This window comes from Filicampus tigris, chromosome 14 (assembly GCF_054856515.1).
Source record: "Filicampus tigris isolate MCC_2025a chromosome 14, RoL_Ftig_1.0, whole genome shotgun sequence".
NCBI lineage: Eukaryota > Metazoa > Chordata > Actinopteri > Syngnathiformes > Syngnathidae > Filicampus > Filicampus tigris.
This window is the reverse complement of record NC_141230.1, coordinates 18,786,829-18,798,900: the sequence shown is the minus strand read 5'-3', so window position 1 is coordinate 18,798,900 and position 12,072 is coordinate 18,786,829. Positions and strand designations below refer to the sequence as shown.

The 12,072-nt window shown below is 40.9% G+C and overlaps 1 protein-coding gene and 1 long non-coding RNA gene across 3 annotated transcripts in view; one reads left to right on the top strand and one right to left on the bottom strand.

The window, feature by feature from the left end:
* Window positions 1-12,072, top strand: part of LOC147136678 (uncharacterized) — an 88,211-nt gene that overhangs the window by 45,975 nt on the left and 30,164 nt on the right. The gene's annotated exons all lie outside the window — the stretch shown is intronic.
* kcnh7b (potassium channel, voltage gated eag related subfamily H, member 7b) overlaps window positions 1-12,072 on the bottom strand; it is a 43,020-nt gene that overhangs the window by 14,143 nt on the left and 16,805 nt on the right. The window contains exons 4-8 of the mRNA XM_086051165.1: window positions 9,788-10,225; window positions 8,904-9,115; window positions 5,032-5,457; window positions 1,055-1,454; window positions 767-967 (exon numbers count right to left, since the gene is read on the bottom strand). Of these exons, the coding sequence (XP_085907291.1) occupies window positions 767-967; window positions 1,055-1,454; window positions 5,032-5,457; window positions 8,904-9,115; window positions 9,788-10,225 (1,677 nt within the window). The remainder of the gene's footprint in view (window positions 1-766; window positions 968-1,054; window positions 1,455-5,031; window positions 5,458-8,903; window positions 9,116-9,787; window positions 10,226-12,072) is intronic.

Sequence of the window (12,072 nt, the reverse complement as noted above, 5' to 3'; positions counted from 1 at the left end):
TGGGGAGGTAGAGTAAATGAGTAACCAAGTCAAATCGATCAATAGGCTGTGTGAAGTGCTTTCGAAACTTCAAGTGAGAAGAATTTGAAGTTGGAATGTTGTTTAGCAGGGCTCACCAACATGGTGCTGATGGTCAGTGTCTTCGCATGGATGAATAGAATTAATTATGAAAAATATAATATGGAAATATTGAATATAAAGTAATTATGGGCGATCTCAAATGTGTTCATTCGGAAGTGCGTATGCAACTGGTAGCGCTTCCCATTAATCAGTACCCAAAAAGTAGCGCTCGGTTTATGGGGATATCGGGTTTATGACTATTTTTAATGCAATAGGTGTTTTGTCTTCTGCTGTCCATTTGCGTTTCGTTTAAATTCAGTCCAAATGTTCAACATTAAGGATTTTTAAACATTAATATGAAAGCTTGATCTGTGGAACATTCATCCACTAATCTAGAAGGACATGGCTTTGCCATAGATACCAGAAGGCGTTTGAGCGCAACATGCCCCCCCCCCCCCCCGTGTTTCTATATTACAGTAATGGGGGTTGGGGATGTTTATTTCAAAGCGTGCTGACACAGTGACCCACTTGGCTGTTGAATTAGACAAGATAACAAAATGTAATACGCACCTCCTGCTCTTGCCAAAGAAAAGACATCAAGTCCACAATGTAAAGCAGACAAAAGAGAAATACACTTGGCCTTTAGATTTATGCATACAATGTGGTGAATCGCTTTTTTTTTGTTGTTGTTTTTTTTTTAAACTTACCGTGTTCATGTCAATGCCGTTGGTGTAGGCCCAGGAGTGCTGGAAGTACTCCTCCAGCCTCTGCCTCAGCGGATTGGGTATCTGATGAAAACGGATGAACTCTTTGACCCGTAACATTTGCGCATGGTAGCGTGCCGTACCCGAGTACAACCTCTGGATGATGGCTGAGACGTTCCCAAAGATGCTGGCGTACATAAGGGCTGGAATACACGCGCGGAGCGTTTCATCAAGTGTAAATGACAATCTACTCTTGGTTATTGATGATACCGACCAGTGTGTGTACTCACATCCGATCAGCATGACACAAATAGAAAAGATCTTCTCCGAGTTTGTGTTTGGGGAAACGTTGCCAAATCCCACGCTGGTTAGACTGCTGAAGGTGAAGTAAAGTGCGGTGACATACTTGTCTTTGATAGAGGGACCAGAGTTGGGATCACTGTAGTTGTATTTCTTCCCTATGGACACGCCCAGATTGTCCAGCCAGCCAATCTTGTGCTCCAAGTAAGGCTTTTCCACATTGCCGATGGCGTACCATATGCAGGCCAGCCAGTGGGCGATGAGGGCAAAGATGCACATTAGCAGCATCAATACGGCGGCGCCGTACTCCGAGTAGCGGTCGAGCTTCCTGGCTACTCGTACCAGACGAAGCAGCCTCGCCGTCTTCAGCAGGCCAATCAGAGTGGTCGTCTAAAAACATGTCGAGGGTTGCGCTTAGTTGGATTTCCTCAAAGCAGCTGCTGCAGACTTTATAAACCAAACATGTGGGTCCGGGAAAGTGGGGGGTATGCATAATTCTGGTAAGTTGCCACATAGTTTGCGGTGTTTACCAACCTTAACTCCGCCAAGGAACATATTTTACATGAGAAAAATTTCACCGTACTAAAATATCACCCAAACTGGATGCATGGCTTATGCCATTTAATTGTTCTGCTTGTGCCTACACGCCGATGGCATAAAAGGTTGAACAAAACTACATTGTTTGTAGTAAATAATTTTTGGACCACTTAAGTGAAATGGAACATTTCCTGTGGTCCAGCTGATGATCCATCAAGGCGCAAAAATGTGCTACAGCACTTTTGTAGACAGCGTATGCAAAAATGCGGTAAATGCAGTTCATGAGGACGCCAGACATCTCATTTAAATGCAATGAAGGGAGCCGCTTTAAAATAGCGACGGATGGAGTCAGCTGCGTTCACGCCATCAACGGCGCAACCTGCCCTTTTTTTAAAAATACGCCAGCTTGTGCATATCTACGGAATGATAAAATATGGTCTAACCCATCACCGTGCAGATTTACGTTGAATTTGCGTCGGTCCCGAAAAAAACAAAGCCCACGGCAATCAACACCTTTTAAAACTCGTCCTCATGTCAAATTCAAATGATTCTGAATTGAGTTTTACAGGCGAAAAGCAAAGCGATTAAAATGACATTCAGATTGTTGATGTCAGCTAATAGGATCGTGATAACTGCACTGTTTCACACAAGAACACTGAAATAACACAGCAAGCGTCGTGATCTCATCCCTTATATTGCTTTTATGAGATTAGGAAGCCGCTGTGATATTCTGCGGCGGTGTCACCGCCATGAAAAGTCTTTTTTTTATTTTTCATTGCCACGGTGATGACATGTCTTACATAATCTCTAACGGAATGGCAATTTATTGTTCTTACTGAGAGATCCCTCACTTGATAAGACTATTTTACAATTCCAGAAAGTTATTTAAGCCACAGCAGCCCGCGTCTTGTTGTCGTTCATCCAAAATGATTAGACTCGATTTTACAGCCGCACGTGAGCTTCCCAGACGATCTCTCTGCTGCTGACGATGAAGAAAGCGTTACATAGCAATATATTGCATGTACGGTATGTAAACTGTTGCTGTTCTAATAATGCCACAAAGGTTCCGTGATGTGCTGACGACTGAAAAGTCATTCCCCAAGCGGGACAATAAAGAACCGAAATGAGGCGACAGCACAGTACCTCAACGTGCCACAATCTATTCGTTTTGCTGCATCTCACCGGGCTGACTTTTGTTGTGCAAACTGCTGCGCTGAGTAGTAATGCCTAGCAAGCATTACAGAATAGTTTACAGTCATTATGCAGTATTACAACAAACATACTGTGTGAGTTCATTCCATGAAATGCAGCGAGGGCATTTGTGGCTCTACAAAACAAAATGATACTAAGGTTGTTTTACACGTCTAAACCGACGCGGAATACAGTCGGAGTGCTGTGTCGTATATGCATTTTGACCAGAGTTTGTGTGCCTTTGGAATTACAGCCATTCATTTTGAGTTAAACACATAAGCCATGACAGATGTAACGAGAGTTCATTCACGTTTATCTGCACACGGATTACGTAATGTAGTTGCTGAAGAGCTTCTCACTTTCCTTGTATATGTCCAATGGGGGGTGGGGGTGGGGGGAGAAGCATAAACGGGTTCATACAGCCGTTTTCGATAACGCTTGTTCTCATTAGAGAAGCAGACTATGGGACTGGATGATCCAGTCCAGTTACGCTGGACGAAGTTTATTATAGTTAACGACAACTAACGAAAATACAATTGAGAGAAACATTTTCATTAAAGGTGGAGTCAACCCAAACATTTACTTTACAAGAATATGTTCGATGCAGCCCCACTAGTCTAAACGTGATATTCTGATTAATATTGTGTTTGTGGAATACACATTTGGCAGTAAAATCCACCCGTTTTTAGCCATCTCAGGCTCAGTTTTGCCACTTGCTGTCGACTGAAAATGACATCACAGATGCTCACAACCAATCATGGCTCAGCTTCAGAAAGCAGGTGAGCTGTGATTGGTCGTTCCCTGAGCCCTGGGTAGTTGTGATGTCATTTTCAGTCGACAGAAGTGACAAAATGGCCGCTCACTGAGATGGATAAAAGCGAGTACATTTTGCTGCTTAACTCATATTCCACAAACGCTATATCAGAATACTGACTAGTGTGGGGGCATAGAACATATTCTTGTAAAGACAATTTTGGGGTTGACTTCCCTTTCATGAAATCAAATCAAAATGAAAATGCTTTTACAAAAACTAAAAGTAACTGAAACTATATCTTATGTTTATAAAACTAATTGTAATTACAGCGAAAATGTCATTTGTTTTTGTTTTGTCAATTAATATCATATATGAGCTTTCGGGGTTTATTTGAAAAGTATTTATTTCAGATGTATGTCCCTACAGAAAAAGCAAGGTTTGAGAATTGCAGTTTACTTGACTTTATTATCTCCATATATTTAAAAAAAAAACTTAAAACTAATACTAAAACTAATAAAAAACGAAACTACTACAAAGTATTTTGAATAAATAAACACCAACGAACAAAAAAAAACTGCTCTAAAAACCTCATTAAAGCTAACTGAATTAAAAAAATATGCAAAAGTCAAAACAAAAAAAACAAAAAAATAATAATCTTGCATCGATGTTTTTAGGATGTACAGGAAAATTGCTCGCGGATGTTCACTATTTGCGGCGGGGCTCGGCCCCACATGGACTTGATGACAGTTCCAGAAACGTGAGTGAGTGTGAATATCAGCCGGGAAAGGCTCCAGCTCACCCGTGACCCAAGTGAGGATAAGCTGTATAGAAAATGGATCGCTGGATGAAAACACCACCATATAATCTGTTTGCATTAAAAGACAAATGATATGTTGCTTGCCACCAACCGCGTACGGCATATTCCCGAGACGGACACTCCATTTTCTTTAGGTAACGCTGCAATTGAGATTTAAGGAGACTCGCGTAGCTGACTCAGCAGCAGCAGCGGCGGCAGTGGTCAAAAAAAGATGATTATGGTTTATAATCAGGAGCTTTTCTGGTGTAATGGAGTGCCTACAAAGCACGATCAAGCACTGAAGTGGATCTGGAGCCATCAAACAAGCCGGCGAGCCTGGCAGCCATCCTACCAATGACTATCTAACATCTGCATGTAAGCCGTGCACACGGCGTTGTTGGCCCCCTCGTCACATAAATGCATCAATGATTGCCATTTGGTAAGCCATTAATCCTTGTAAATGGATTCTAGAATGAGGACCATTCAAAAAAAAAAAAAAAAACATGCAATTTAAAGTAATCCTTCCATAGCTGAGACAGAAAGACTTAGGCTTTAAGTAGTGGCCTGGGTGCCCAAGTCTGGACTCAATAAAGAGATGACTGTGCAGCGATGACTGAGGCTCATTGCGGTAATACTCCCTGAGGAAAAAGAAGGTACAAAAAAAAAAAAAGGAGAGAGAGATAACAAACCTCATCTGATCCTGAGCCGAAGATAAGCAGGTCAAAGGGAATGGCCGCCACCATGTCTATTAGGAACCAGCCTTTAAAGTAATGGATGGCTATCTTGGCCGCGTGGCTGACCACCTCCTCGTTCTGGTTCACGTACGTGGTCCTGAAGTTGATGAGGATGTCGATGATGAACATGATGTCCACGATGAGGTCCACCACGTTCAGTGGGCTGCAGGAGTAGCCGCATTCACGCCTCCTCTGCTCCTCTTGGTCGTTGAGAAGGAAGGCGGCCGAGTAAGGCGTGAGGATGGCCGTGTAGATGACCAGCAGCAAGATCAGCCAGTCCCACACAGCTTTGAACGGGCTGTAATGCAGAATGGTGAACTTGTCGATGCGGTTCGTCTGCAGCTTGTACTCTGGCAGAACGTCGGCACCCAGTGACAAGACCTGGAGGAGACAAAAAAAAAAAAAAAACGTTTCGTTTTTTCAAAAATTTGTATTTATTTTTGGATGAGCGGCACAAAAAGTACCAAAATAAACACCTACGGCGATAAGTGAAATCCGCGAATCGTCGAATTAAATCGTCCTCGTCCGCATTTATGACACTTATTTTTTAAGGTCATTAAAACGCTTTAGAATTAGACAAAACCAATTTAAAACATTTAATATATTGAGAGGACAAATCCCAATTTTTTTTCAAACTAACAAACTCATCATCTCACAAGAAACATCAATAATCATGCCCAAAGTTGTACATTGTAAAATGAACCCACAGCCGTTATTTTATGTTGACGTAAAATGCAGGATGGTAGAGGATTGAGTCTTTTCTGATCTTGTCAGCAAAAATGAAGCTCAGCTTGAAAACTTACTGTTTTCTCATCGTATTTACAATTCACACAGTGTTAAACACAATCACAACTTTCAGCAGACTATAGATGAACAACAAAAAAATCTTTAGTCGATCAACCCTGAAAACACTGATGTACTTTGCTGGGATGTTGCGATTTTTATAAGATTAAAGTCGTAATATGAAATCAAAATTGACGGAAGTAATAATTTAAGAAGTGAATTTCAAAAGAGAATTTATTCACGTAATATCACACCTAAAGATAATTTTATACTAAAAAAAGGACTTTATTCTCGAAAAGCGTATGGCTTTTTCATTCTTTGTGTACCAGTAATATGAAAAAAAAATTGTGACTTTACTCAAGCAGGGAAGTCAGATTTATGTGACTATATGTCACAATCATCAAAGTTTGGCTTATTAAATGAATTACATTTGTTTTACTTGCGGATATGATATGTACCGTCGGTACCTTTCTTCAACGATCTGACATTACAATTTATCACAAATTATTTTGTGGCTCAGGGACTCCTGTTTGAGAACCGCTGACTTACCCAAAAAGTAAATTCATGCAGTTGCCGTGTGTAATCCTCGTTAATTAAAAAGTAAAATCGCAAGCTTCGGGAATTCTTCTTGGCCTAATTGTCCTCCCTCAGAGGCTCTGACAAATGGATCAATGTGAGTGATGAAGCCTTCTGTGCGGCCGTCCACATTAGCAACAACAATGGGCTGACTTGGAAACAACTACGGGCGCTCCCCCGATGTACGCGCTCGACAATCCTAAAACAATTAGCGATGACTGCAGCGTGTTCGCCGCTGCTGTCCAACACCACGCTGACATTTAGAACCCGTTTTTTTTTTTTTTTGTACACTTGGATAACCAGTGGATGTAGTTGCGGAAATATACACTCTCAAAACTACAACCCAATCTGCTGGGTCAAAATTATGAACCCAAACTTGGGTGAAAGTAACCCAATCTTCTCAAAATCCACCGCTACCCAGCGAGTGGGTTAGGAAAACAACCCAGCATTTTTTTTTTTGGGTGTGCAGCTTGTGCATTGCATGAATATTACTCGGGAGGGACCACTGAAACTAAGCAAACATTCGTTTGAATTTCCCCACACAAATATATTCTGACCGGATCAGTAAATTATTCAGTGTCCTGACTCCTGAGTCATCTCCTGTTTTTGGCCTAATAAGCCGTGGACGACAAAAATTCTCCTGCGCCATGAACAAAAATGTGCAAAAGGGAAGCTGTGGGTTGCAGTGGGGGCTTTCTAGTCATTGCACATTCCCCTATGCTCAAGTCATGAATTATACAAGCCATTCAAGAGGAAGACTTGGCGCTCATGTCCCGTGGCGTCTCCTAACACTAGACTAAGGTCAAAAGGGAGGAAGTACGTTTAATCACCATGATGGTTTGTTCATTTATAGATGAGGGATTCTTGTTGTTTGAATATGAACATCTTCCCCCGCTGACATCGGCCATACCAAGCAGGATTACGTAAGGTGTGCTTACATACTGTACAGTCGGGGGAATCCATTTTGTCGTTGGACAGTGTAATTAACCGGAGATGGCTTTATCTGTCCTTAAATGTATTTTTCACGCGGAATTAAAAAATGTCTTTACTTTTTTCACACATTTCAGAAAAAAAAATCCACCTGTTGCTGAATCCAACCCTTAATTCATAAATATAACTAAGTGTATATATTGTTATGATAACGCTAACTGAAAGTCTCTCACATACCCAAAAACTCTCACGTGACCCCCCCCAAAAAAACCTCGGGAAACTTTACATTTCTAGATCAATAAAAAAACCTTCGCACATACCTAAAAAAAAAAAAAAAAAAAAAAAACTCTCACATGCACCCAAAAACTCTTGCAAACCCCAAATTTCTCACTCACTAAAAAACGCACATCAAAAAAAGTGTCCGCGAAAAATCTTTCGCTCACTCAAAAACTCTCACAAACCCCAACAGTCTTACTCACAAAAGACTCAAATGCACACCAAAAAAACCTCTCTCACACTATGAAAGCCTCCAACGCGCTCCAAAAACTCAATGAAAAACTCCAATGAAAACCTAAAACCTGTGTGACTTACGAATAAGCCTATCCCACACAACAGAAAATAACTTTTAAAATTCACTGATAAGTTTCTCAAACCCACCCCAAAAAGTCTCACACTTACTGGTACCTAAAATACCTCTCTCTCACACACCACACACAAACACACACACACATCCAAGAAGTTCTGTTATTCTTTAAAGCCCTGTTACTAAAGAAAAAAAGCACAGAGGAAAAAAAAAAACACTTCTTCTGTGTAGGAGGTTGAAAGCGAGAGGTATTTATTTGTTAAGTTTGACATTTTTTTTGCGTTGGCCTTTATGGCACCTAAAACAGCTCCACCGAGTCCGAACTTGCAGTATGTTTCGCTTGGGGATCAAACAACTATTTCACTCGACACAGCAAAACAACAATTTGTAACTGTCATCTTGTGTGTTTGTTAATGCATTTTGACTAATGTTCTATCTATGCCTATAATCAGCTAACAAGCATAAAAAAAAACAAAAAAACAGCGTAAACTTCCACATTCAGCAAGGCTGTCCCCCACTGTCCATTTGTCTTGTCTTTGATGCTGTAGATGTCTTTAAGTTAGATGGTCTTCTATAAATGTCAGCTGTCTGTCAGTCTGCAGTTTAGCTTGCAAGTCAAAATCAATTTTATTACATTGGACTTATCTCTATTAACCTCACCTAAAGCACTGAACTGAGATGAGAACGAGCGTTTGAAAAAAAAAAAAAAGTTTTTTTTCCAACTCATTATTATTCCTGTGCTTTCCAGGAACGACCCCTCTCTCTTTCTGAATGTCAAAGCTCCACCGCTGGGGCTTTGGCAGCTTCCCAAGCCCACAAACAAAGCGCCGCTAAGCCAGAGGCCCTGACTTTTTCCGGCAAAGCTGTGAATTACTATGGAAGAGCTTTTTCAATAAAGGATCACTCGGGGGTTTGACGCTTGGCCGTCAAAAATAATGCGTCATGAATAGCTCACCTGTGTCACTTTTTCTGTCACGTTGTGTGTCCTGTCTTTGACCTTCGGCGCTATGATGGTTTTCTCCGATGTCGGAGGAGAGTGAGTCTTCTTGTCGTTCCCGTCCGAGAAGGTGAGGGCGATCAAGGGGATCTTATTGATGGTGCTGTACTTGTTGATGTTGGAATCCGACGTGGAGCCGAGCAGGCTGGACTTGACGTGGTTAAATGGACCTGTTGATCAAGACAAAAAAAAATAAAAAAATCGGCAAGCCTGTTATTTGTCCATGTGAATAGACATATAGATTGTGCGGGTTAGTGGACTGACTGTTAACTCTCCGGTTATGTTGTGGCTGAAACTGACCGAATTTGAAGGTTTTCAATAAGTAAATCATCATCTAAATAAAATCATTACATTAAAATAAATAATTTCAAGAAATTAAATATATTTATATTCTTTTGCATTATACATACTTTACTGGGTCAAGTGGACCCATTTAAAGAAGAAGAAGTGTAAGGGCTAAAGTGAGCGTAATGGTTGGCCATTGAGTTAACTATCAGTAAAACTATCGTATTACTATTGCTAGGCTTTTTTTTCCCCTATAAAAAAATGTAAGAATTTAATTTGCGTCGTGTTTGATATTTTTATCTTGATAATACACCCAACAGGTCAGATTTATCCTAGTCCACATGACAGGAGGGTTAAATTATCATTAGGTGTAGTGCGTATGTTACTGGACAGACACATGTCTACATTGTGTGGTGTTTGAACAGGTCAGATAGATGTTATTTTTGCCTTTGAATGGACAGACTAATATGTATTTGTGCCCGTTCACGGACAGACAATTACATCGTATTTACGGGAATGGACCAATGTTTACATTGCGTGTATACTAGCGTGCATACCTTCATTTGTATGACGGTCCCTGAATATGCTTTTGGAACTGGAACTGTAGCCTTCAATCTCATGGACAGAGGAGGCCCGCCTCATGCTGGTGACGCTTCCTCTCGGGAAAGTATTGGACAAGGAGGTAGACGACTGGTGCACCTCCGTCTGGTAAATCTTCTCCCACAGCAGTTTGGGGGACGAATGGTCGAGCGGTTCGGGGGCCATGCTGGCCTGGGAGGAGTGGTGGCTGGAGCTGATGAGGGCGTGGGTGTCGTTGGCCTCCATGGGACTGCAGATGCTCTTGGTGGGTGACGGGAAGCTCTGCAGGGCTACTGAATCCTCAATGTCTTTGGGCGAGTCCACCATCACAGCATCCGGGTCCTCTTGTGGAAGCGATTGCTTGTTGGTATTCATCAGGCTCAAGGCAGCCTGGCGGAAGCGGAAAAATCGACTCCCTAAAAATGGGCAGGAATTTACAGGAAGTGTTAAGTTACAAGGCGCGGGAGGAACTTACATTTGAATGGGAGGGAAGGAAACTGGCACTAAGACAAAAGTGTTTTTAATGACCTCACTATATGAAAAATACTAATGTTGTTTATATTGGCCAGTTAACAATCAAAATTGAATGCAAGTACAGTGAACAGTCGTTCATTCATGCGGGACAGGGACCGAGCCCCGCTGCAAATAGCAGAAATCAGTAAGTAATTGCTGCCCCCTACCGCAAAAAAGTTTTATAATTACCTATAGTTGACACAATGGCGGAAAAGCACTCATTTTTTTTCAAAATGAAGCACCTCAGCTCACTTCAACCTAGTACCTTCACCAAGATGCCACAAGATGGTGCTACATTTGTCTAAGTGAAGCTCTTTAACTCACGTCAAAATAGTTCCTTGGCACCAAGATGCGCCACAGAATAACAGCAAAGCACTACTTTTTTTTTTTCATAATGAAGCTCTTCAATTAAGTTCACCATAGTTCCTTGGCACCAAGATGCCACAAGGTAGCAATAAGATGGTGGCAAAGCACTACTTAAATATTTAAGTAATTGAATTTCATCTATATAGCACTTTTCATAGACAAACTTTGTTCTTCACTGTGTTCTAATCTGACCCAAATATTGAATTAAAAGTTACATTATATCAGTGTTTTTGTAGGTTTCACTTCAAGTATGTAAAAATTTAAAGCTACATACGAGCAAAATATCTTTATTTTCACTTGGTATAATGCAGTGCAGCTATAACTGACTACCGAAATAATAAACGTTAATGAAACAAAATAATAAATGTTAAATGACTACTTTCCTGGCCATGTCGATTAAATGAATGGTGCAGATACCGCCATCAAAATTTTTGAATACAAGCACATGAAAAGCTCTTTTAGTAGAGGTACACAAATGACAGAGCAACACAAAATCCCATTAATCTATTCATCATGCTAATTGAAGTCAGATATGAGAATTTTGCAGGCCATTCTAAGTGAGACTTTTGACTCATTAACAATGGAATAGTACGGGGATGAAAGGGAACCCTTGTGAGGCGCCTTTCTCTCAGCATCCTCCTTCCATACATAAATAATAACTTTCCATCTGTTTCCATACCCTAAACGCGCTGATGACACCACCCCTAAAAGCATCCAACAGAGCTCGGAAAATCCCGGAGAGAGACTTATAGATTTTCCAGTGTGTGCTATAGGAGATGAACCACCTGCATTGACCCACTGGCCATGGCTACTTTGGATCCCTTCATGGGGGGGTTTGAAGGAATAATACAAAGTCATTCTTTATCTTGGATTTTCATCTTCATCTTTCAGATTCATATTGTGCTTTTGCACATAATAACAGTAGCGACAAAGAAATAGGCGTGGCTGGTCAATTTATTTTCATGTGTTCCTATTGGCTCAGTGGCGCAAAGTGTCATGGCCTATCAAGTTTACTATGCTGTGTTCGGTTGAAGCGGGCGAAAAGTAACGTGTTTTGACGGAGAGTTGCTGCTTTTAATATTGCTCCGTGACGACGATGAGATAGTGGCATTTTAATTCTACATTTACTACATTTTATTTATATAGCACTTTTCATACATAAAAATGCAACTCAAAGTGCTTTAAAACATTCAAAGCAAAACATAGAATTATCTTCAATCAAAAGAAAAGATAAATTATTTAAAAGTTGTTGAAAGCCAAACTAAAAAGGTGTGTCTTGAGCTTCCTCTTAAAAATATCAACAGTCTCTGCAGACCTGACATCCTCTGGCAGGCTATTCCAAAGGTGAGGACCAAAACGGCTGAATGCAGCCTCGCCATGCATT